Consider the following 25,995-nt stretch of genomic DNA (forward strand, 5'->3'; position numbering starts at 1 on the left):
CTGGTCTCCTGTGAGCTGTCCCATTTTGAGTAGTTCCTAAGCCCTATCGGCATTCCACACAGCCATCCCGGAAACTTCAGGTTACCAGGATTTGGCAGTCGTCCTTGGGCAGAAGTTGGCTTTCCCACTTGCTTACCACCCAAGGTTTCCCCTTTCCATTTGTTGTTAACCTTTGTGGAAATTTTTCACTTTCTTGCTAGTTTTGTGATTCATTAAAAAAAAATATTTTTGTTATTTTGTCTAGCTTTTTAAGCTATTTTTATTGGGAGTACCAATTTGGTGCTCTCATAAAATAAAAAATGGATATCTTAACTTTTTTTCTAATATACTAAAATCAGATTTTCTTGGTTGTGAGTTTTGTCTTTTATACTCTAAAGATTTTGAAATTAAGATTAAAAGATGATTCAGTATAAGTCTAATATTTAAGATGCTTCTTGTCTTCAAACTGAAATAACTAATAGCTGTGAACTAAAAGCCTGATTTAGAATTCTTTTCAATTACTTTATACTGTGCACTCTGAAACTGGGATGTCAGGGTAAGGAGCCGTATTTGAGTTTAATTTCACTAAAAAGAAGAAATCTTTAAAATTGTTCTCATATTCTGAATTCACAAACAAATACCCTTTTGTACTTAGTTTCCTGTCTTAGAATGTACCTTCAAAATATTTGATTAAGGAATTAGTTGCTTGCTCTGTATCACTGGGAGAAGTATTTAACTTGTCTGTGCCTCAGATTCTTCTTATGTAAAATGGGAATATGATGGTAGTAACTACCCTAGGTCATTGGTAGTGTTAAATAAATAGTGTGTGTAAAGCCCTTGCAGTGTCTGGCACATAATGATCATGGAATAACTGTTAGCTGCTGTTGCTTTTGCTGTTGTTGATATTATCTTCAGCTTCATTATGAAAACAACTCTAATTTTATTCTAATACATTTCTTAGGTATGTGCCCGTCAAAGATCTATTGGGAATTTATAAGAAACTCTATGGTCGAGAAGTCATCACCAAAAATGTAATTGTTGACTGTTCGTATCTTCAGTTCTTGGAAATGTAAGTGTAATCCAGAGGAAATTTTGTATCCAATTTTATTGTGACTTCATCAGTGCAGTTTTCAATGTCTCAGTATCCAGAGAGTTTAAGATGTGTGGATTTTGCTCATTCAAATCCTGTTGTGTGGTAGTGGATACCTGTTGAGGGAGATTTTTCTTCATTATTTGCCTCATTTCTCTGTAGAAAGCACAACCCACAGTCAAGTTATTGTTTATGTTGCAGGTATGGTGAGCTGTTAGCTGTTTCCAAGGTAAGGACTTTATTCATACAAATGCTCTTAATTTGAAGGGTTATACAGATACCAGGCATAGAACCCTATTTATTTATTTACTTTTCTTTCTCTCTGCTGTAGCTTTATCCCACTTACTCTACAAAGTCCCCGTTTTTGGTGGAACAATTCCAGGAGTATTTCCTTGGAGGACTGGATGATATGGCATTTTGGTCCACTAAGATTTACCATCTAACAAGCTTCATGTTAGAGAATGGGACCAGGTGAGTTTGACTCGGTTTCTTATGCCAATCACTCTCTGACTTGCTGCCCTCTTCCCTAGTACAACTCCCAGGGTTTTCAACCGATTGAAAAAAAAAAAAAAAAAATCTCATGAAGTGCCATTCTAACCTAATTAAGGAAGAAAAGAATGAAAATGTGGCCAACTCAAAATCTTGACGGGTTCCCATCTAGTTAGATTTGCTGATGCCTCTCATGTTTTAGGGAGAGAGAGAGAGAGAGAGTGCAGATTTTGTGGTCTGTGAGAAATGGCTTAGGTAGGAAGGAATCAGCTTCCACAGCTGATTCTCCGTTTGTTTCTTTTGGGAGAACACAAGCTGTGGGCTTAAGTGCCAGCTCTCCACAGGCTCTGGAGTGGCTCCAATCGCTGTGCCCTTGCTGCCACCAGCAACGGGGCGTGGTGGCCCCTCCTCTCCAGCCTGGCCTCCCAGGGTTCAAGGGTTTCAAAGGGTGCTTCACCTAAAACTAAAAGGACAGAAACAGAGAGAACCCCAGATACTTCTCCTGCCCCCCACCTCCCCCCACACCCTCCAAAATAAAGCCAGAAATGGATGCGTTGGTAAGGCATAGCCTTCTATCAGAATTTGACACCCAGCCCCAATAGGACAGCTGCTTGGCCTCCAGGTGCTTTTCTTCTTCTGTGTGCTGAGGAAGTGTGTCAATCAAAGAGACTTGGAATTTAGATCAGGATAGACTGGGATTGTCACTTCTCCAAGCTTAGTCTGAATGTAGCTTTCACCTCCCATAGGTTCCTTGCAGAACCCAGGTCCCATCAAAACCCTGAGTATGTAGCCCCTTCCCCACTGCTGAACCATGTAGGGCAGGAAGCATCTGAAGCAGCATCTGATGCTGGAAGGGGCAGGTGGGAAGCTTAAGCAGCAGCCACAGCAGTGGAAAAGGTGAGAAGGGGTTCTCTGGGTAGGAGCTAGCGTGGGCAGCCGTTCCAGGTACGGATCATAGGAGGGATGGGTGTTTATAAGCCAGAGTGGCCCAGATAGGCTCTGGAATAATATACACTGGCTGATGTTCCTTTGCTCTTAAAAACATTTGCTAGTATTCAAATATTGTTAAGGCTAATTATATATTGTATTTAAAACAAAATATCCTTTGATGACAAATTCTATTTCACCCTGGTAAATATTGAGGTTGTTGTTAAGACTCGGTGAGTGACAACTTGGCATGCGTAAACAATCTAATATGAATGCCATATTTAATAGTCAAACCTCAAATGAAATCCCCAAGCCCTCTCTCTGTGGTTGTGGATTTTTAGGTGCATGCCAGCACAGTCGTCGAGAGTTTGAGGCTCTGGAATTTGAGAGACCTGCCACTCACTACTGAGTTATCTGGAGTGAGTTGTTAAACCTCCCTCAGCTTTAGTTTCTTCATCTTTAAAATGGGGATGGTAATAGAGTTGTCATGAGGAATAAATGACATCAGTCATTTAAAGAGCTATCATGTAGTAAGCGCTTAATAAGTGTTGGCTCCTAGTACTGTAATTATTATTAGAAGTTAAGTTTATATGGGGAGGATTCATAGCACATGACCCTGTTAGAGTGAGTGACCTGCATTTATTTATTCTATATAAACCATGCGTAACAATCCTTAAACTGGAAAACAGTTTTTAATATTTCTTTTTATCTGGTTCTTCACATAGCTAAGGAAAGATGGGTAGCTGGTATCCTTTAATTAGAAGGAAATAATTGGGAAGGATCACATTTCTTGTCTCTTGATCTCTGTCCTAAGTTAGCAAGGCAGAAATTTCCATGAATGTCGTAGGCTGGCCCTGAGAAGGACTTTGACATTAAGGGTTTGTCTCCAGCTTCTTTCTACCTCCTTTGCAGAGTCTCTCCCCTGCAAGGCTCCTGGCTTTACTACTACTCTGAGCCTTCCTCTCCTTAAAAATAGTGTTCATTCTAAAATAAAGACTCCCCTACAGTGATACCTGCTGCCCAGGTGCTTTGGTTCAGAGATGGGGTTTAAACCCCTGATCTAAAGACTTCACCTCTTAGATTCTCTTGGACATAATGGGCATAATTGGGCAGAAGGCATGATAGTTGGGAACAAGTTTCTTTCACAGTCTCTAAGGTGCTTCATTTTGCACTGAGCAGCAAAGCAGGTGGAGTGGGCAGGGAAGAGGAGGACTGTGAGTCTGGGGTGGCGGCTAATGTGGGGCAGCCTGTATTGGCCTAACCACCTGCAGCTGGTTTACCTGCCCCAGGCTAGAAGGACTTGGGTCCTTTATGAGTCCTGATTGGATCAGTAATGAACACCTGTAAGCCAAGCCTTTTGCAGGTGGTTTGCAGTGCACCACTGATTTTCAGTAAAGTTCATGCTTGGAAAGAAGGTAGAAAAATGCCTAATTCATTTGACTCTTTCCCCAGTGACTGCAACCTACCTGAGAACCCTCTGTTCATAGCATGTGGAGGCCAGCAAAACAATAACCATGGGTAAGTGGGCTTCAAAAGTGTTCATTAGAAGACGAGCATCCGACCTGGAGGCTCCCTACAGGCTCCCTACGGGGTTGAGAGCTTGATGTTTGCAGACAGACAGGTGGATGTAGGTTAAAATTCCAGCTTTGCCATTTACAATGGTGTGATTTTTTTTTCCTCCTAAGCTACAGCAGCTTCCTCCTTCTGTAAAATGGAGAAAAATACATATATGCATTAATGCCAGAGTGATGGTATGGATATAAAGCAGTTAACACATAGTAAGTTGCTCACAAAGTGGCAGTTAATATTATTATTACCCATCATTATTATCATTTTTACTCATAAACTGTCCAGATTTCACCCTGAAAACATATTTAGCAATGAGGTAGCAGTGATTCCCGAGAAGGAAGACCTCATTGCATTATAAGAGATGGGGTCCCCTGCTAGACTCAGGTACCAACCACCATTCATTCATTCATTCATTCAATAAATATTTATTAATCATTAGGTACCAGGAACTAATTCAGGCGCTCAAGATACAATTGTGAGCAAGACAAAAATAGTTCCCACTCTCATAGAATGTTTGGTCTAGCAGGTGGATCAGCACTGAAGAAGAATCTGTAAATATTTTAAGTGTTATTAAGGAAAGTACAGGGCACTCTGGGGCTGTAATACAGAGTGTCCTAATCCAGCCAAAGGAGAGCTTTCCTTGAGGAAGTGATGTTCAAATGGAGATATTTAGGGTAAGGGTTAGATATTCAAACAGAGGGTATTGCCGTGAATGTTGCTAAAGTGAGAGGGAGTTTAGAACTTTGGAAGAATTGAATATTTGCAGAAAATGTTCAGTTAATCCTCATTTAATTTATTTGAATTAGGCAGATTTTAAAAAATTGAATCGAACGCCTTTGATTGGGTTTGTAATCTCCAGATTGTCAGAATCTCTACACTCCCTGGTGTCTTATGTGGGGCCCTCTTCATTTGTTTCTGTTGCCTTCCTAACTTCAATCATTTTGGAAGACTATCTGGCCCTCCTGAGCATCTCTCTTATGTATAAAGAGGCTGGGGAAAATATCTGACTTTGTAAATGCGTTTTTATTATATAATTAATTTTTGGATATCTTTAAAAATACATCAGTAAGCCTGCATACCAGTTTCCCAAACAGCTATAAACCAGTTTCTTGACCTTCTATGTGCAACATTAGAATATCTTTATTTTTTTAGTAGTCTAGGAGGAATTCAAACCTTTTACTCCCATTTTATTGGGGAGTTTAATCCATTTACATTTAGTGTTATTACTGTAAGGGCAGTACTTTCTACTACCATTTTGTTTTTTGGAATTTATATGTCATATCTTATTTTTTCCTCTCCTTTTACCTTTCCTGATAATCTTCATTTCTGCATTCTTCTCCAACTCTCTCTCTCCTGTCTTTTCCTATCAGCCTGTAGCACTCCCTTTAGTATTTCTTGTAGTGCCGGTCTCTTATTCACAAACTCTCTCAGTGTCTGTTTGTCTGAAAATGTTTTAATCTCTCCCTCATTTTTGAAGGAAAGTTTTGCTGGATATAGAATTCTTGGTTGGCAGTTTTTCTCTTTCAGAATCTTAAATATATCATGCCACTGTCTTCTTGCCTCCATGGTTTCTGCAGAGAAATCTGTGCATAGTCTTATTGACTTTCCCTTGTATGTGATGGATTGCTTTTCTCTTGCTGCTTTCAGAATCCTCTCTTTGTCTTTGACATTGGACAATCTGACCAGTAAGTGTCTTGGAGTAGGTCTATTGGGATCTATTCTATTTGGGGTACATTGTACTTCCTGAATCTCTAATTTTCTGTCTTTTATAAGAGTTGGGAAATTTTCAGTGAATATGTCTTCTATTACTCTTTCTGCCCCTTTTCCCCTCTCTTCTCCTTCTGGGATACCCATAACACGTATATTTGTGCGTTTCATGTTGTCACTCAGCTCCCTAAGACCCTGCTCATATTTTTCCATTTTTTTCACCATCTGTTCTTTTGTGTGTATGAATTCGAATGACCTGTCTTCCAGTTCACTGATCCTTTCTTCTGCCTGTTCAAATCTACTGTTGTGTCCCTCCATTGTGTTTTTCATCTCCTCCATTGTGGCCTTCATTCCCATGAGTTCTGCCATTTGTTTTTTTAAGTTTATGAATTCTTCTTTATGGTCAGCCAGTGTCTTCTTTATATCCTTCAGCTCTTTTGCTATATCTTCCTTCATTTCATCAAATTTATTTAGCATTAGTTGCCTCCACTCCTGTGTCTCAGCTGGGCTATTAGTTTGTTCCTTTGGCTGGTCCATGTTTTCGTGTTTCCTGGTATGGCTTGTTATCTTAAGTTGTCTAGGCATCTGATTCTCTTGATTAGTTTATTTTGGAGCTTATTTTCTGTCTTTTACTTAGTGGTTTTCTTGTTGGTTGGCCTCTGTTATTCATTTCAACTTATTCTAGACCTCTAACTTAGGTTCTATTTAGTTGATCGGAATTTTTCCCCTCTTGTTTTTTCTGTTTCTTGCTCTGCCTCTATGTAACCTTTTTGTGAGTGGGTCTCCTCAGATATGGTCGACCCTAGTCAGATTTTCCCAGTCTAGTGAGGCCCAGGTCTCATTGGGAGGGTATGGAGTTTTCCTGAGAATGAGACCCTCCTATGAGGCCTTTAGAATTGGTGCTTTTCCTCTCCTGTCCAGCAGGTGACGCTGGCCAGCCTGCAGCTCCCCCACCAGTGTAAGGAGGTGTGGAGACTTTAGTTCTCCTGGTGACTCTGATTCTGTCAGGGGCGTGGCTGACTGAAGCTGGAATCTGAATTCCAGCCCCTGGGGTCTGAATTCCCAGAAGGAGGACTGCCAGTTGAGCTGGGCCTCCCTCCACTCTCCCAATCCTCAGAATTCCAGTTGTCTCTCAGGGGCACTATTCCCTTCTCCTCTCTCCTCTTTGGGGCCTCTCCAGGTAGATTCCTTGGTCAGCCTGAGTTGCCAATTAAAGACGGGGGTGTTGCCAATTAAAGACGGGGGTGGAGGCCTTCAGTAGTGAATACGGAATTCAAAGACACTGTAGGTACTCTGTCTCCCCTTAAGCCCAGCCTAGTCCCTCAACTTGGGCTTTCCGATAGAAAACAACCACATATATTACTTTTAGATTTAAAAAAAAAAAAAAAAAAAAAAAAAAAAAAGTAGAAAAGAAATCAAGAAAAAGAAAAAAGTAAAAAAAAAAAAAAAAAAGAGTCTCTTTTAAACGTTTTTCCCCAGCCTGGAAGTTTTGTCAGTGTCAAAATAGAGCATTTAAAGATATGCTTTGGGCTATTGTCTGATAATTACTCTCCAACCGCTTCAGTTCCACCCCTGCCGGGGGTTATTGAAATGCAAAAAGATAAGGGATCAGCGAGAAGCCAGAAGGGACAAAATGTAGGGGGAAAAAAAAAAATGGCTTTTTTGGAGTCTGGGAATGGGTGCCTGCTTTTACGTGCCCCCACTTCTTGGAGCACAGCCCTTCTTTAGCACCCCAGCTCCCAAAGTTAGTTAATTAATTTGTTAATTAATTCTGCAGTTGAGGCTGGTTTGAGCCGCCCTTCTTGCCCTCAGCAGATTGCTGTTTTTTGGTTTTTTTTTTCCCCCCTTTCAGGGAGCCGGCAGCAAGACAGTCTGTGAGGTCTGGGTGGGGAGGGGCGCCAGACCCCTGGTCCGGGAAACTTACAATGTTCGCTGCGATCTCGGCTTTTCCTCCAATTCCAAACTTGTGTCCAATGTGTGACTGGTTACTGGAGATCCCGAAAACACTGTTTCATATAGTTCATGGGTAATTGCCAGCTGCTCTAGGGGAGAGACGAAATTCTGCTCCTCACCACTCCGCCATCTTGCCCCGCCTCCCTCCCTTTTACTCCCATTTTAGAACTCTGAGACTATATAAGAAATATTGTTTCTTATAAGAGCCATCTTTTAAACCTTGGAAATGTGTGTTTACTAAAAGATTCTGAGGCATCTCCTATGGAGGTTTTTCTAAAAGTTTGTTTGTTTTCTGTGGTGGGTTCTTTCAGCTTTCAGATATTAAAATTTTATATTCTGTTAACCTGTGATTAATTTGACTATATATACCCCAATTCAGTTATTCAGGGGATAGATCATTTTCTCAGTCTTAACCATTTCATCATTGTCTCTTTTCAGCAGCTCAAAAGTGCAGAAAAATGATCTTCATAGAAATTCAACTGCATTTCTAACTGAAGACATTGAAAGAAATATAAACTATACAGAGAGAGGAGTGTTCTTTAGTGTGGATTCCTGGACCCAAGTAAGAATTTTCTGCTATTAACAGAGAAAGAGGAAAATGCTGCTTCTTGTGATATCTTGGTTTGTCCAGCCACTGAGGATTTAATTATCCATTGAAAGTTACCTGGGCCTGCATCAGGCCAGTGAATACCCTTGGCCTCCAAATCTGGTTTGTCCCAGAGATGCCTGGACATGTAAATCTGGGCCTCTGTGGCCTCTGGCAAGTTCAGTGGAACCCACGGTAGCCCTGCGCCCCCAGGCCAATCCTTTATGACCTGAGTCCAAAGCACATCAGCAATATGGAACGCTCGCCCTGCAAAGCCCCATGCTGGTGACACCCTTATATATGAAACGGCATCTTTAAGGTGTAAGACACTCTATTAGGGAATAAAAGATGAAAACTGTTTGGTTGGAGTCATTCAGGAATCCAGACAACGCAGTGAGTCAAAGTTTAAGTATAAAGTTTAAGATTTATTAGAGGAAGAAGGCAGGTGGGAGCCAGCAGAAAAGAAGAATAAAGATAATGGCTCCAGCTCTCTATCTGAGAGCAACATTTTTTAATGAAAAAAGGAACCCATGTTGGGAAGGGTGCCTGCTGTGGTCGTCTGTGCCTCGATTGGGTAAGTGCTTATCTAGTTTTGGGTTGATTGGTTGGTAGAGTTTTGAGACAGTATTCTTTTTTTTTTTTTTTTTAATCTTCATTTTATTGAGATATATTCACATACCACGCAGTCATACAAAACAAATCGTACATTTGATTGTTCACAGTACCATTACATACTTGTACATTCATCACCTAAATCAATCCCTGACACCTTCATTAGCACACACACAAAAATAACGAGAATAATAATTAAAGTGAAAAAGAGCAATTGAAGTAAAAAAGAACACTGGGTGCCTTTGTCTGTTTGTTTCCTTCCCCTATTTTTCTACTCATCCATCCATAAACTAGACAAAGTGGAGTGTGGTCCTTATGGCTTTCCCAATCCCATTGTCACCCCTCATAAGCTACATTTTTATACAACTGTCTTCGAGATTCATGGGTTCTGGGTTGTAGTTTGATAGTTACAGGTATCCACCACCAGCTACCCCAATTCTTTAGAACCTAAAAAGGGTTGTCTAAAGTGTGCGTAAGAGTGCCCACCAGAGTGACCTCTCGGCTCCTTTTGGAATCTCTCTGCCACTGAAGCTTATTTCATTTCCTTTCACATTCCCCTTTTGGTCAAGAAGATGTTCTCCGTCCCACGATGCCAGGTCTACAGTCCTCCCCGGGAGTCATATTCCACGTTGCCAGGGAGATTCACTCCCCTGGGTGTCTGATCCCACGTAGTGGGGAGGGCGGTGATTTCACCTTTCAAGTTGGCTTAGCTAGAGAGAGAGGGCCACATCTGAGCAAAAAAGAGGCATTCAGGAGGAGGCTCTTAGGCACAATTATAGGGAGGCCTAGCCTCTCCTTTGCAGCAACCATCTTCCCAAGGGTAAAACCTGTGGAACAGGGCTCAACCCATCAAACCACCAGTCCCCTATATCTGTGGTCATGTTAGCAACCATCGAGGTGGGGTAGGCAAATACCCCTGATTCTCTACAGGCTCCTCAAGGGGGCACTACATCTTTTTTTCCTTGTTTTTCTTTTTTTCTTTTTTTTTTTTTTTAACTTTCCCTTCTTTTTTAAATCAACTGTATGAAAAAAAAGTTAAAAAGAAAACAAACATACAATAAAAGAACATTTCAAAGAGACCATAACAAGGGAGTAAGAAAAAGACAACTAACCTAAGATAACTGCTTAACTTCCAACCTGTTCCTACTTTACCCCAAGAAAGTTACCTAATATAGCAACATTTCTATGAACTTGTTCCTACTATATCCATCAGAAATTAACAGACCATAGTCATTCCTGGGCATCCCCAGAACGTTAAATAGCTTATCTGTTCTTCTTGGATTATTGTTCCCCCTTCCTTAATTGCTCTCTATTGCTAGTTCCCCTACATTCTACATTATAAACCATTTGTTTTACATTTTTCAAAGTTCACATTAGTGGTAGCATATAATATTTCTCTTTTTGTGCCTGGCTTATTTCGCTCAGCATTATGTCTTCAAGGTTCATCCATGTTGTCATATGTTTCACGAGATCGTTCCTTCTTACTGCCGTGTAGTATTCCATCGTGTGTATATACCACATTTTATTTATCCACTCATCTGTTGAAGGACATTTGGGTTGTTTCCATCTCTTGGCAATTGTGAATAATGCTGCTGTGAACATTGGCGTGCAGATATCTGTTCGTGTCACTGCTTTCTGACCTTCCGGGTATATACAGAGAAGTGCAATCGCTGGATCGAATGGTAACTCTATATCTAGTTTTCTAAGGAACTGCCAGACTGACTTCCAGAGTGGCTGAACCATTATACAGTCCCACCAACAATGAATAAGAGTTCCAATTTCTCCACATCTCCTCCAGCATTTGTAGTTTCCTGTTTGTTTAATGGCAGCCATTCTAATCGGTGTTAGATGGTATCTCATTGTGGTCTTAATTTGCATCTCTCTAATAGCTAGTGAAGCTGAACATTTTTTCATGTGTTTCTTAGCCATTTGTATTTCCTCTTCAGAGAACTGTCTTTTCATATCTTTTGCCCATTTTATAATTGGGCTGTCTGTACTATTGTCATTGAGTTGTAGGATTTCTTTATATATTGCAAGATATCAGTCTTTTGTCAGATATATGGTTTCCAAAAATTTTTTCCCATTGAGTTGGCTGCCTCTTTACCTTTTTGAGAAATTCCTTTGAGGTGCAGAAACTTCTAAGCTTGAGGAGTTCCCATTTATCTATTTTTTCTTTGGTTGCTTGTGCTTTGGGTGTAAAGTCTAGGAAGTGGCCGCCTAATACAAGGGCTTGAAGATGTTTTCCTACATTATCTTCTAGGAGTTTTATGGTACTTTCTTTTATATTGAGATCTTTGGTCCATTTTGAGTTAATTTTTGTGTAGGGGGTGAGGTAGGGGTCCTCTTTCATTCTTTTGGATATGGATATCCAACTCTCCCAGCCCCATTTGTTGAAAAGACCATTATGACTCAGTTCAGTGACTTTCGGGGCCTTATCCAAGATCAGTCGGCCATAGATCTGAGGGTCTATCTCTGAATTCTCAATTCGATTCCATTGATCTATATGTCTATCTTTGTGCCAGTACCATGCTGTTTTGGCAACTGTGGCTTTGTAATAAGCTTCAAAGTCAGGGAGTGTAAGTCCTCCCACTTCGTTTTTCTTTTTTTAGAGTGTCTTCAGCAATTCGAGGCACCTTCTGTTTCCAAATAAATTTGATAACTAGCTTTTCCAAGTCTGCAAAGTAGGTTGTTGGAATTTTGATTGGGATTGCATTGAATTTGTAGATGAGTTTGGGTAGAATTGACATCTTAATGACATTTAGTCTTCCTATCCATGAACATGGAATATTTTTCCATCTTTTAAGGTCCCCTTCTATTTCTTTTAGTAGAGTTATGTAGTTTTCTTTGTATAGGTCTTTTACATCTTTGGTTAAGTTTATTCCTAGGTACTTGATTTTTTTAGTTGCTATTGAAAATGGTATCTTTTTCTTGAGTGTCTCTTCAGTTTGTTCATTTCTAGCATATAGAAACATTACTGATTTATGTGCCTTAATCTTGTATCCCGCTACTTTGCTAAATTTGTTTATTAGCTCTAGTAGCTGTATCGTCGATTTCTCAGGGTTTTCCAGATATAAGATCATATCATCTGCAAACAATGACAGTTTTACTTCTTCTTTTCCAATTTGGATGCCTTTTATTTCTTTGTCTTGCCGGATTGCCCTGGCTAGCACTTCCAGCACAATGTTGAATAACAGTGGTGACAGTGGGCATTCTTGTCTTGTTCCTGATCTTAGAGGGAAGGCTTTCAGTCTCTCACCATTGAGTACTATGCTGGCTGTGGGTTTTTCATATATGCTGTTTATCATGTTGAGGAAGTTTCCTTCTGTTTTTATCAAAAACGGATGTTGGATTTTGTCAAATGCTTTTTCAGCATCTATTGAGATGATCAATTGATTTTTCCCTTTTGACTTGTTAATGTGTTGTAATACATTGATTGATTTTCTTATGTTGAACCATCCTTGCATGCCTGGAATGAACCCCACTTGGTCATGGTGTATGATTTTTTTAATGTGTCTTTGGATTCGATTTGCAAGTATTTTGTTGAGGATTTTTGCATCTATATTCATTAGGGAGATTGGCCGGTAGTTTTCCTTTTTTGTAGCATCTTTGCCTGGTTTTGGTATTAGATTGATGTTAGCTTCATAAAATGAGTTAGGTAGTGTTCCATTTTCTTCAATGTTTTGAAAGAGTTTGAGTAAGACTGGTGTCAGTTCTTTCTGGAAAGTTTGGTAGAATTCCCCTGTGAAGCCATCTGGCCCTGGGCATTTATTTGTGGGAAGGTTTTTGATGACTGATTGGATCTCTTTGCTTGTGATGGGTTGGTTGAGGTCTTGTATTTCTTCTCTGGTCAGTCTAGGTTGTTCATATGTTTCCAGGAAATTGTCCATTTCCTCTACATTATCCAGTTTGTTGGCATACAGTTGTTCATAGTATCCTCTTATAATTTTTTTAATTTCTTCAGGATCTGCAGTTATGTCACCTTTTTCATTCATTATTTTGTTTATATGGGTCTTCTCCCTTTTTGATTTTGTCAGTCTAGCTAGGAGCTTGTCACTCTTGTTGATCTTCTCATACAACCAACTTTTGGTGATCTTTATCCTCTCTATTGTTTTTTTGTTCTCTATGTCATTTATTTCTGCTTTAATCCCTGTTATTTCTTTTCTTCTACTTGGTTTAGGATTGGTTTGCTGTTCATTTTCTAGCTTCTTCAGTTGATCCTTTAGTTCTTTGATTTTGGCTCTTTCTTCGTTTTTAATATATGCGTTTAGTGCTATAAATTTACCCCTTAGCACTGCTTTTGCTGCATCCCATAGGTTTTGGTATGTTGTGTTCTCATTTTCATTCGTCTCTATATATTTAGCAATTTCTCTTGCTATTTCTTCTTTAACCCACTGATTGTTTAGGAGTGTGTTGTTTAACCTCCAGGTATTTGTGAATATTCTAAGTCTCTGATGGTTATTGACTTCTAATTGTATTCCATTGTGGTCAGAGAATGTGCTTTGAATAATTTCAATCTTTTTAAATTTATTGAGGCTTGTTTTATGTCCCAGCATATGATCTATTCTGGAGAAAGTTCCATGAGCACTAGAAAAGTATGTGTATCCTGGTGATTTGGGATGTAATGTCCTATATATGTCTGTTAAATCTAATTCATTTATCAGATTGTTTAGGTTTTCAATTTCCTTATTGGTCTTCTGTCTGGTTGATCTATCTATAGGAGAGAGTGATGTGTTGAAGTCTCCCACAATTATTGTGGAAACATCAATTGCTTCCTTTACTTTTGCCAGTGTTTCTCTCACGTATTTTGTGGCACCTTGATTGGGTGCATAGACATTTACGATTGTTATTTCTTCTTGCTGAATTGCCCCTTTTATTAGTATGTAGTGGCCTTCTTTGTCTCTCAAAACATCCCTGCATTTGAAGTCTATTTTATCTGAGATTAATATTGCTACACCTGCTTTCTTTTGGCTGTAGCTTGCATGAAATATTTTTTTCCATCCTTTCACTTTCAGTTTCTTTGTGTCCCTGTGTCTAAGATGAGTCTCTTGTATGCAACATATTGATGGTTCCTTTTTTTTGATCCATTCTGTGAATCTATATCTTTTAATTGGGGAGTTTAATCCATTTACATTCAGCGTTATAACCGTGAAGGCATTTCTTGAATCAGCCATCTTATCCTTTGGTTTATGTTTGTCATATTTTTCCCCTCTCTCTATTAATATCCTTAATTGTACCCATACCGAATCTCTTTAGTACTGAACCTTTCTCCAAGTCTCTCTGTCCTTTCTTTGTTTCTCTGTCTGTAGGGCTCCCTTTAGTATCTCCAGTAGGGCAGGTCTCTTGTTAGCAAATTCTCTCAGCATTTGTTTGTCTGTGAAAAATTTAAGCTCTCCCTCAAATTTGAAGGAGAGCTTTGCTGGATAAAGTATTCTTGGCTGGAAATTTTTCTCACTCAGTATTTTAAATATATCGTGCCACTGCCTTCTTGCCTCCATGGTGGCTGCTGAGTAGTCACTACTTAGTCTTATGCTGTTTCCTTTGTATGTGGTGAATTGCTTTTCTCTTGCTGCTTTCAGAACTTACTCCTTCTCTTCCGTGTTTGACAGTGTGATCAGTATATGTCTCGGAGTGGGTTTATTTGGATTTATTCTATCTGGAGTTCGCTGGGCATTTATGATTTGTGTATTTATGTTGTTTAGAAGATTTGGGAAGTTTTCCCCAACAATTTCTTTGAATACTCTTCCTAGACCTTTACCCTTTTCTTCCCCTTCTGGAACACCAATGAGCCTTTATTCGGACGTTTCATATTATCTATCATATCCCTGAGGTCCATTTCGATTTTTTCAATTTTTTTCCCCATTCTTTCTTTTATGCTTTCATTTTCCATTCTGTCATCTTCCAGGTCACTGATTCATTGTTCAACTTCCTCTAGTCTTGTACTATGAGTGTCCAGAATCTTTTTAATTTGGTCAACCGTTTTTTTAATTTCCATAAGATCATCCGTTTTTTTATTTAGTCTTGCAATGTCTTCTTTATGCTCTTCTAGGGTCTTCTTGATATCCTTTGTATCCCGTACTATGGTCTCATTGTTCATCTTTAGTTCTTTGAGTAGCTGCTCTAGGTGCTGTGTCTCTTCTGACCTTTTGATTTGGGTGCTTGGGCTTGGGTTATCCGTATCGTCTGGTTTTTTCATATGCTTTATAATTTTCTGTTGTTTTTGGCCTCTTGGCATTTGCTGAACTTGATAGGGTTCTTTTAGGATTTGTAGACCAACTGAAGTCCTTATCTCTAATTTATCAGATCTACAGCTTCGTGGAGTACACTTTCTCTAACTAACCAGCAGGTGGCGTCCACGAGCCACCTGTTCTCCACAAGCCAGTTCTCCCCTGCTTAGCCTTTTTGGTGAGTGGGGGAGTGAGTCTTGTGGGGTCCAATTGGTGTACCAAGCTTGCGTGTGTAGTTGGTGTTGCCTGCCCTGTATATGGGGCGTGTTTCTGGGCAGTCAGGGAGGGGGGGTGGCCCTAACAATGAAATCTCCCTGGTGATCCTAGAGTTTTAAAGCTGCTGCAATAGTCTAATCCTTCAGTTCAGTCCTGCCACAGTTTGTCTCTGCCACTGACCCACAAGTCCTTGGTATTGGCGTATGGCTCCTGAGACTTGCAAGTGGGCCCCTCTTCCAGGCTGTGCACCCTGGGTCCTCTGTTGAGGGATGACTGTGCTATGTCACAGGTGAGTGCCGTCCCCCCAGGGCAGTTCTGGGCTGCTGGGCTGTGTAGGGAGGCTCCCAGTCTGCTGAAATGATGGCTGAATGGGGCTTTGTTAATTCACACTGCTCCACCTTCCCAACTCTGGGACAATCAACTGAGGTTGCAGGGAAGGCTAATGTCCACACCCAGTTTTTTGGTGTGTGCCTGTTATTTGAAGCATTTCCGCCACACTGGGTTGTCTGGTGCAGCTCTGGGCTATGGGGCTGGTAACGGGCAGGAGTGTTTCCTGTCCACCAGGATGATGGCTGTGAGCGGACACCCCTCTTTTCTTGGGAAGTTGTGGTGTTTAGTGAATTTTGTCAGCCACTGGATTATTGCCTTTTGTCTCAGAGCTCTCTTAGTTCTGCTCTTGTCTTGACCTGCCCAAATTGCAAGTCTTTGAAGCTTTCTGTATTGGGCTTCTTAGAGTAATTGTTTTAGAAAAAGAAAAAAGGATTAAAAAAAAAGGGCCCTCCTCAGAGATCTAATGGGTTATTGAAATGCTAAGAGACAAAGCAATTAGGGCCATTAAGGAAAGGTCCACAGGGCAGAGAGATCAGCTTTTCTTTGGGATTTGCATATGAGCCTCAGGGCCTGAGCTCTGCCCTTCCCCTTTCTATGTTCACCAGAACTCCAAAAATCCTCTGCTTTTATTTTGGAGTTTTTCGTATTGTTTTTTTCTATGCCTCTCTCCTCTCTGCTGGGCTGGCTGCTCTCAGATTCTCTGGTGTCTGGTCTCAGTCTATCTGCGGTTGGAGTTTGGATCAGTAGAATGAGTTTCTGATAAGGGCTGCCACTGCAGTTCTCCCTTCTCCTTCCCGGAGCTGACAGCCCCTCCTCCCACGGGACTGAGCCTGGCAGGGAGGGGTGCGGGTCCCCTGGCCACAAAAACTTACAGATTTCGCTGATCTCAGCAGTTCAACGTTTTCATTAGTGTTGTATGAAGTATGCCCAAAGATTGCTCTGTGGTGTCCAGTCCACGCAGTTCCTGGCTTTCTACCTACTTTCCTGGAGGAGTAACTAAAACATACAGCTCACCAGTCCGCCATCTTGCCCCACCTCCGAGATAGTATTCTTTTTAGGAAAGCAGCTGCATTATCTAACTAGGGAGAGCAGGCCTTTTTGGTTGTTCATCTTATGGACCTATCTGACCTTGCCTTACCCGTCTTTGAGGTGCCACTGTAGCTGGAACAGCCTTCATTCTTAAGTTTATGGAGCACCTGTTTTCTGTGAGATAAGCTGCGGGGCCCCTGGGTTAGAAACTTCTTCTACATGTTAGTTTCTTCTTCTGGGATCTAACAAAAATGAAAGAGACTCTGACCTTTAAAAACTTTCAGTCTTGTAGGGATTAAAAGACAAATGCACAAAGAACCATTATGTGGGTAGAATGCAACAAACACCATAGTATATCCAAGGTGGGGGGACAGTTAGTAGCAAGATACTTTTTACCTTTGAAAGGCTATCGGAGAAGGCTTCATGGAGGAAGTGGCATTTGAGTTAGGCCTTGAACAGTAGATAGGATTTCAGCAGTCACAGGGCAGATTTTTGGTAGCATGTTAGGAAAGTCTCAGGCTGTTTGGAAATCTGGGAGTAGTCTTGGTTGACTTGAACACAAGACAAGGGATACAAGGAAGTATGAGAGGATTGGGAGGGTTAGTGAGTGCTGGCTTGTGGAGGGCTCTTAATATCAGGAGAAGGGTTTAAAAAGCATTGTGCACGGTGTCTCTGGGAGTTGGGCCAGGACATGGGCAGGGCTGGCTTCCTGGGCGTGCAACCTGTGCAGTCACCCAGGACCCCACACTTTAGAAGGGGCCCATGACTGGGATGATGTGCTGTTGTTGCTCCTTAAAATTTGTAACACTTTTTTGCACAAGGGAACTCCACATTTTCATTTTGTACTGGGCTCCGCCAATTATGTAGTCAGTCCTGGACCTGGAAACCTCTATCAGGGCACGTATCATTTTGTCTTGCAACTATTTGTATCTGCGTCTGTTTTCCTTTGCAAAAGTTGTTTAAGGGAATGATTTTATGTTCCCATGGCCTCTTGTGCCTGGCACACAATAGGATTTCACTAAATGCTTCCTGGATGAGTGAGCAAGCTACAAGTAGGGCATTAAGATGTGCAATGTGTGTGCAGCCTGCCAGAAGCATTAGAGTGGGGAAAGCAGAAGCCATGTCTCTCCTGCAGGGTCCTTATAACCTGTGCTTCTTCAGCCTATATTTGTGTCTCCGCAGTAACCATGTTAAGAACAATTCCACATCCCAAGATGAAGGGCTTGTCCTCTAAATTCTCTAGCTTACAGCTTCTGGCACTCTGTGTACCACTGCTCAGGCCTGCCTGGCTTCTTGGGATTCGAAGCAAATACAGTAGCATCTCGATTTGGGTTTGGTTTGGAGGGTATTTTTTGTCATTTTGGTATACTTCTGGTTCATTTGTTTGGGAGGAGGGAAAGTCTATATACATAAATATAATTGAAGTTCTAGATTGAACTAACCTTTCTTTTTAAAGATTTTAGTCCATAATTTTTTTTTTTTTCAGTTAAGTTCTGCAAATTAGTATAGATCATCCTGACTTGGGTGGTTTGTTAAGTCCCAGCTGACTTGCTTCCCATGCTGGACCTGTCCTGTTGGGCTATGACTGAACCATCCCTCAGCAGATGTGTGTGGTAGTGATTTCACTCTTCCAACTGCCTGTCCTAAGTGACCTTTCTTGTTGATAGGAGTCAATGTTTGGGTTTTTAGCACATGGAACAATTTATTTCCTTCACAAAAATCCAGTATTTTGACTGGAAACAGTAGCTTTGTTGATGATGCTATGTCTTTACCTGTTGTAATTATTCCTTTATTTCAGGATTCCTTATCATTTGTGTACCAGGCTTTTGAACGGAACATATGGACAGTGTTTACAGGCAGCTCCCAGCAGTCACTAAAGCATGTCTCCAGCCCCTCATCATCTTACTTCCTGTCATTTCCCTATGCAAGACTTGGCTGGTAGGTGTAAGTATATGTTATCTGTGAATGTTTTCATGACTGTTAGTTTCATTCCATTGTTCAACAAATGTTTTAAATGGTACCTGTTAGTCCCTCATTTACCAATCAGTTCATCATCCACAAAAACATTAATTTAGTGGTTAAATTATGGCAAGGATGAAACCGTCTCCTTACAACTGGTCAAACTATGTTTAAACACAAGGAGCTTTCACTTTATTAAATAATTGCAACATGGAAGAATTTTTTATAGAATATTCATTTATAATGTTTCAAATGCTGATGGAAATAATTTCTTTCAGATTTTTTTGGAAGCTAATGACATTAGAAAGATATAAGCAGATTCCCATTATACCACAGGTAGCTACTATAGTGATTCGAATATTCTAACTTGATATGGTAAACACCTTGTGCATCATGATAATGTTGAAAAGAGGCCAAGTTTCTTAAGTCCAACCCACATTGCATTTTCTTGAAACAGTTTACCGAGAACCCTTTCTCAGGATGTGAATGCATTTGGTTCTGGCACAGGAAGTGGGAAGTGAATGCTGCCTTCACTGGCCTTTCACTTGTGAATAATGGCACTTCTTGGCCTCCTTCCTGAAAGATACAAAACAAGGCCTCCTCCTGGGCTCAGTGCCACCATTTAGAAGACTGCTCTTCTGTTTTTCATCCATTCTGCCGTCTATTCTTTTCCTCCTTTTCATCTGTTCTGCCATCCATGCTTTTTCATTCTTCATCCATCCATCCACTATGGTGACTGACACACACACACACATCTCATAGAATTTCCTATAACCATTTTTAAGTGTATACTTCAATAGTATTAATTATATTCACAACGTTGTGCTACCATAACCACCATCCATTACGAAGACTTTTTCATGACCCCAAACAGAAACTCTACCTTTTAAGCAATGACTCCCCATTTATTCTTCCCCTAGTCCCTGTAACCTTTCATCTATTTTCTGTCTCTATGCATTTGCTTATTTTAGATATTTCATTTAAGTGGATTGATTTATCTTTTTGTGTCTGGCTTAGTTCACTCAACATGATGAGTTCAAGGTTTATTCATGTTGTAGCACGTATCAGAGCTTCATTCCTGTTTATGGCTGAATAATATTCCATTATATGGATATACCACATTTGTTTATCCATTTATCTGTCAATGGACAATAGGATTGTTTCCATCTTCTGGCTATTGTGAATAAGTTTGCCATGAACATTGGTGTACAAATACCTGTTTTGAGTCCCTACTTTCAGTTCTTCTGGATATATGCCTAGAATTGGAATTCTAGGTCATAATAATTCTATGCTTAACTTTTTTTTTTTTCTTTAGGTAGAGCAGCTCAAATGCAGCTGTAGTTTATTTTTCCTTCAGTGTTTTGTTTTGAAATACTTTCAGGCTTAAAATGCTGTTGCAGACATGATCTAAACCTAATGAAACAACCCCAACATCTTCCTGAATTCCTATAAATTATATAGATTTGCCAAATTTGCTATATCATTTTGTCTACGTATCTCCCTATCTATTTTTTTATTTAAGATTTACTTACACACCATACAATCATCCAAAATAAAAATCAGTTGATCACATTACCATCATACAGTTGTTCATTCATCACCCCAGTCTATTTTTTTTAAACAATTTCCTTGTACCAGAAAAACTGATAAGAATAAAAAAATAATAGTGAAAAAGGAACACCCAAATCATTCCATGCCCCCCCCCATTTTGCCTTTAGTTTTTTGCCCCCATTTTTCTACTCATCCATCCATACACTGGATAAAGGGAGTGTGATCCACAAGGTTTTCAAAGTCACACTGTTACCCCTTGTAAGCTACATTGTCATACAGTCGTCTTCAAGAATCAAGGCCACTGGGTTGGAGTTTGATAGTTTCAGGTATTTACTTCTAGCTATTCCAGTACATTAAAACCTAAAAAGTGTTATCTATATAGTGTGTAAGAATGTCCACCAGAGTGACCTCTCGACTCCATTTGAAATCTCTCAGCCACTGAAACTTTATTTCATTTCATTTAACATCCCCCTTTTGGTCAAGAAGATGTTCTCAATTCCACAATGCCAGGTCCAGATTTATCCCCAGGAGTCATATCGTGCTTTGCCAGGGAGATTTACACCCTGGGGAGTTAGGTCCCATGTAGCGGGGAGGGCAGTGAGATCATCTGCAAGGTGGCTTAGAGAGAGAGGGCCACATCTGAGCAAAAAAGAGGGATTCAGGAGAAGACTTTTAGGCACAATTATAAGCAGGCCCAGCTTCTCCTTTGCAGTAACAGGTTTCTTAAAGGCAAGTCCCAGGATGGAGAGTCAGCACGTTAAACCACCAGTCCTCAGTGTTTGTGAGAACATCAGCAACCATCCAGGTGAGGAAGCCCAACACCTCTGAATTTTCCCCCAGCTCCTCAGGGGACTCTGCATATTTTTTTTAATGTTTTTTTTTTTAATTAACTTTATCAAAAAATTAAAAAAAAAAGACAATAAAAAATTATTTCAAACAAAACCAAAACAAAGGGATAAGAAAAAACAAATGCCCTAGAATAACTACATTACTTCCAACATGTTCCTATTCTACCCCAAGAAAATATATGGACTATATCCTAGGAAAGAGATAAGAAAAATAGATAAACTAAGATAACTACATTTCTGTGATCTTGTTCCTACCATATCCACCAGAAATTAACAAACCATAGTCATTCCTGAGTGTTCCCAGAATGTTAAATTTACCCACAATAACTTATCTGTTCTTATAGATTATTAACCATTTATTTTACATTTTTCAGTATTCACATTAGTGGTAACATACAGTATTTCTCTTTTTGTGCCTGGCTTATGTCGCTCAGCATTATGTCTTCAACGTTCATCCATGTTGTCATATGTTTCATGACATCATTCCTTCTTACTGCCACGTAATATTCCGTCGTGTGAATATACAACATTTTATGTATCTACTCATCTGTTCAAGGACATTTGGGTTGTTTCCATCTCTTGGCAATTGTGAATATTGCTGTTATGAACATTGGCATGCAGACATCTGTTAATGTCACTGCTTTCCGATCTTCCAGGTATATACCAAGAAGTGCGATTGCTGGATCAAAGGATAATTCTATGTCTAGTTTTCTAAGGAACTGCCAGACTGACTTCCAGAGTAGCTGAACCATTATATAGTCCCAACAACAAATTGGAATAAGAGTTCCAATTTCTCCACATTCTCTCCAGCATTTGTAGTTACCTGTTTGTTTACTGGCAGCCATTCTAATTGGTATGAGATGGTATCTTGTTGTGGGTCTTAATTTGCATCTCTCTAATAGCTAGTGAAGCTGAACATTTTTTCATGTTTTTTGACCATTTGTATTTCCTCTTCAGAGAATTGTCTTTTCATATTTTTTGCCCATTTTATAGTTAGGCTGTTTGTACTACTGTCGTTGAGTTGTCGGATTTCTTTATATATGCAAGATATTAGTCTTCTGTCAGATACATGGTTTGCAAATATTTTTTCCTATTGAGTTGGCTGCCTCTTCACCTTTTTGACAAATTCCTTTGAGGTACTGAAACTTCTAAGCTTGAGGAGTTCCCATTTATCTGTTTTTTCTTTTGTTGCTTGTGCTTTGGGTGTAAGGTCTAGGAAGTTGTTTCCCTGCATTATCTTTTAGGAGTTTTATGTTACTGTCTCTTATGTCGAGGTCTTTAATCCATTTTGAGTTAATTTTTGTGTAGGGTGTGAGGTAGGGGTTCTCTTTCATTCTTTTTGATATGGATATCCAGCTCTCCCAGCCCTGTTTGTTGAAAAGACTGTTATATCCCAGTTCAGTGGTTTTGGGGCCCTTATCAAAGATCAGTCAACCTAGATCTAGGGTTTTAGCTCCAAAATCTCAATTGAATTCCATTGGTCAATATGTCTATCTTTGTGCGAGTACCATGCTGTTTTGACTACTGTGGCTTTATAATAAGCTTCAAAGTGAGGGAGTGTAAGTCTTCCCGCTTTGTTTTTCTTTTTTAGAATGTTTTTAGCAATTCGAGGCATCTTCCCCCTCGAGATAAATTTGATAACTAGCTTTTCCAAGTCTGTGATGTAGATTGTTGGAATTTTGATTGGGATTGCATTGAATCTAAGATGAGTTTGGGTAGAATTGACATCTTAATGACATTTAGCCTTCCCATCTATGAATATGGAATATTTTTCCTTCTTTTTATGTCCCTTTCTATTTCTTTTAGTAGTTATCTAGTTTTCTTTATATAGATCTTTTACGTCTTTGGTTAAGTGTATTCCCAGGTACTTGATTTGTTTAGTTGCTATTGAAAATGGTATCTTTTTCTTGAGTGTCTCTTCAGTTTGTTCTTTTCTAGTGTATAGGAACATTACTGACTTATGTGCATTTATCTTGTATCCCACAACTTTGCTAAATTTATTTATTAGCTCTAGTAGCTATGTCATCTATTTCTCAGGGTTTTCCAGATATAAGATCATATCATCTGCAAATAGTGACAGTTTTACATCTTCCTTTCCAATTTGGATGCCTTTTATTTCTTGGTCTTGCCAGATTGCCCTGGCTAGCACTTCTAGCACAATGTTGAATAACAGTGGTGACAGTGGGCATCCTTGTCTTGTTCCTGATCTTAGAGGGAACGCTTTCAGACTCTTACCAGTGAGTACAATGCTGGCTGTTGGTTTTTCATATATGCTCTTTATCATATTGAGGAATTTCCCTTCAATTCCTAACTTTTGAAGTGCTGTTATCAAGAAGGGATGTTGGATTTTGTTGAATGCCTTTTCAGCATCTATTGAGATGATCATTTGATTTTTCTCTTTTGATGTGTTAATATGTTGTAATACACTGATTGATTTTATGTTGAACCATCCTTGCATGCCTGGAATGAACCCCACTTGGTCACAGTGTATGATTTTTTTAATGTGTCTTTGGATTCAATTTGCAGGTATTTTGTTGAGAATTTTTGCATCTATATTCATTAGGGAGATTGGCCTGTAGTTTTCCTTTCTTGTAGCATCTTTACCTGGTTTTGGTATTAGAGTGATGTTAGCTTCATAAAATGTGTTGGGTACTATTCCATTTTCCTCAATGTTTTGAAAGAGTTTAAGTGAGACTGGTGTCAGTTCTTTTTGGAGAGTTTGGTAGAATTCCCCTGTGAAGCCATCTGGCCCTGGGCGTTTATTTGTAGGAAGCTTTCTGAAGACCGATTGGGTCTCTTTGCTTGTGATTGGTTGGCTGAGGTCTTCTTTTTCTTTTCTGGTCAATCTGGGTTGTTTATGTGTTTCCAGGAAATTGTCCATTTCCTCTACATTATCTAGTTTGTTGGCATACAGTTGTTCATAGTATCCTCTTATAATTTTTTAAATTTCTTTTGGGATCTGCAATAATATTGCCTCTCTCATTCATTATTTTATTTATTTGGGTCTTCTCTCTTTTTGATTTTGTCAGTCTAGCTAGGGGCTTGTCAATCTTGTTGATCTTCTCAGAGAACCAACTTTTGGTGTTATTTATTTTCTCTATTGTTTTTTTTTTGTTCTTGATGTCATTTCTGCTTTGATCCTTGTTATTTCTTTTCTTCTACTTGGTTTAGGATTAGTTTGCTGTTCATTTTCTAGCTTCTTCAGTTGCTCCATTAGTTCTTTGATTTTATCTCTTTCTTCTTTTTTAATGTGTGCATTTAGAGCTATAAATTTCCCCCTCAGTACTGCTTTTGCTGCATCCCATAGGTTTTGATATGTTGTGTTCTCATTTTCATTTGTCTCTATATATTTAGCAATTTCTCTTGCTATTTCTTCTTTAACCCACTGATTGTTTAGGAGCATGTTGTTTAACCTCCAGATATTTGTGAATTTTCTAAGTCTCTGATGGTTATTGACTTCTAATTGTATTCCATTGTGATCAGAGAATGTGCTTTGAATAATTTCAGTTTTTTAAAATTTATTGAGGCTTGTTTTATGGCCCAGCATATGGTCTATTCTGGAGAAAGTTCCATGGACACTAGAGAAGAATGTGTATCCTGGTGATTTGGGATGTAATGTTCTATATATGTCTGTTAATTCAAATTCATTTATCAGATTGTTTAGGTTTTCAGTTTCCTTATTGGTCTTCTGTCTGGTTGATTTATCTGTAGGAGAGATTGATGCATTGAAGTCTCCCACAATTACTATGGAAACGTCAATTGCTTCCTTTAGTTTTGCCAATGTTTGTCTTATGTATTTTGGGGCACCTTGATTGGGTGCATAAACATTTATAATTGTTATTTCTTCTTGTTGAATTGTTCCTTTTATTAGTATGTAGTGGCCTTCTTTGTCTCTCATAACATCCTTGCATTTACAGTCTATTTTATCTGAGATTAATATTGCTATTCCTACTTTCTTTTGGCTATAGGTTGCATGAAATATTTTTTCCATCCTTTCACTTTCAATTTCTTTGTGTCCCTGTGTCTAAGATGAGTCTTTTGCATGTAACATATTGATGCTTCATATTTTTTAATCCATTCTACCAGTCTGTATCTTTTAATTGGGGAGTTTAATCCATTTACATTCAGTGTTATTACTGTGAAGGCATTTCTTGAATCAGCCATCCTATCCTTTGGCTTATGTTTGTCGGATATATTTTTCCCCTCTCTCTTTTTTTTTTTTTTTTTTTTTTAAACAATGGGAGTTTATTAGCTTAACAAATTTACAGTCTAAGGCCATCATAATTTCCAAATTATAGCATCAACAGGACAATACCTTCTTTGCAGACCAGTTACCAGCAAGCTCAGATTCCTCTGTCGTATAGCAAGGCACATGGCAATGTCTGCTGGTCCTTCTCTCCTGGGTTTCATTGCTTCAGGCTTCTCCATCTGTGGTTTTTCTCTAAACTTCTCTGGGTGTTTCTCTTTATTTCATCTCTTAGCTTTTGTGTTCCCTCTCTCTCTTAACGTCCTTTAACGTACCCATACTGAATGTCTTTAGTTCTGAACCTTTCTCCATACCTCTGTCTCTCGTTTGTTTCTCTGTCCATAGTGCTCCCTTTAGTAGTGACAAATTTAAGCTCTTCCTCAAATTTGAAGGAGAGCTTTGCTGGATAAAGAATTTTGGTTGGCAATTTTTGTCTTTCAGAACATTAAATATGTCATGCCACTGCCTTCTTGCCTCCTTGGTGGATGCTGAGTAGTCACTGCTTAGTCTTATGCTGTTTCCCTTGTAAGTGGTGAATTGCTTCTCTCTTGCCGCTTTTGCACATGCTCCTTCTCTTCAGCATTTGACAATCTGGTCAGAATATGTCTTGGAGTGGGTTTATTTGGATTTATTCTGTTTGGAGTTTGTTGTGCCTCTATGATTTGTGTATTTATGTTGTT

At 39.4% G+C, this 25,995-nt stretch overlaps 1 protein-coding gene across 5 annotated transcripts in view; it reads left to right on the top strand.

Moving 5' to 3' along the window:
• The window catches only part of GPLD1 (glycosylphosphatidylinositol specific phospholipase D1), an 83,407-nt gene that overhangs the window by 22,703 nt on the left and 34,709 nt on the right, over positions 1-25,995 (top strand). For 3 of the 5 annotated variants that reach the window (XM_037844563.1, XM_037844565.1, XM_037844567.1), the window contains 6 exons: positions 941-1,048; positions 1,271-1,298; positions 1,401-1,540; positions 3,938-4,003; positions 8,153-8,276; positions 18,510-18,649. In XM_037844563.1, coding sequence (XP_037700491.1) covers positions 941-1,048; positions 1,271-1,298; positions 1,401-1,540; positions 3,938-4,003; positions 8,153-8,276; positions 18,510-18,649 — 606 coding nt within the window. The remainder of the gene's footprint in view (positions 1-940; positions 1,049-1,270; positions 1,299-1,400; positions 1,541-3,937; positions 4,004-8,152; positions 8,277-18,509; positions 18,650-25,995) is intronic. The other 2 variants (XM_037844564.1, XM_037844566.1) reach the window with 1 other exon arrangement.

The sequence above is a fragment of the Choloepus didactylus genome, chromosome 7 (assembly GCF_015220235.1).
Source record: "Choloepus didactylus isolate mChoDid1 chromosome 7, mChoDid1.pri, whole genome shotgun sequence".
In the NCBI taxonomy this organism is placed as follows: Eukaryota; Metazoa; Chordata; class Mammalia; order Pilosa; family Megalonychidae; genus Choloepus; species Choloepus didactylus.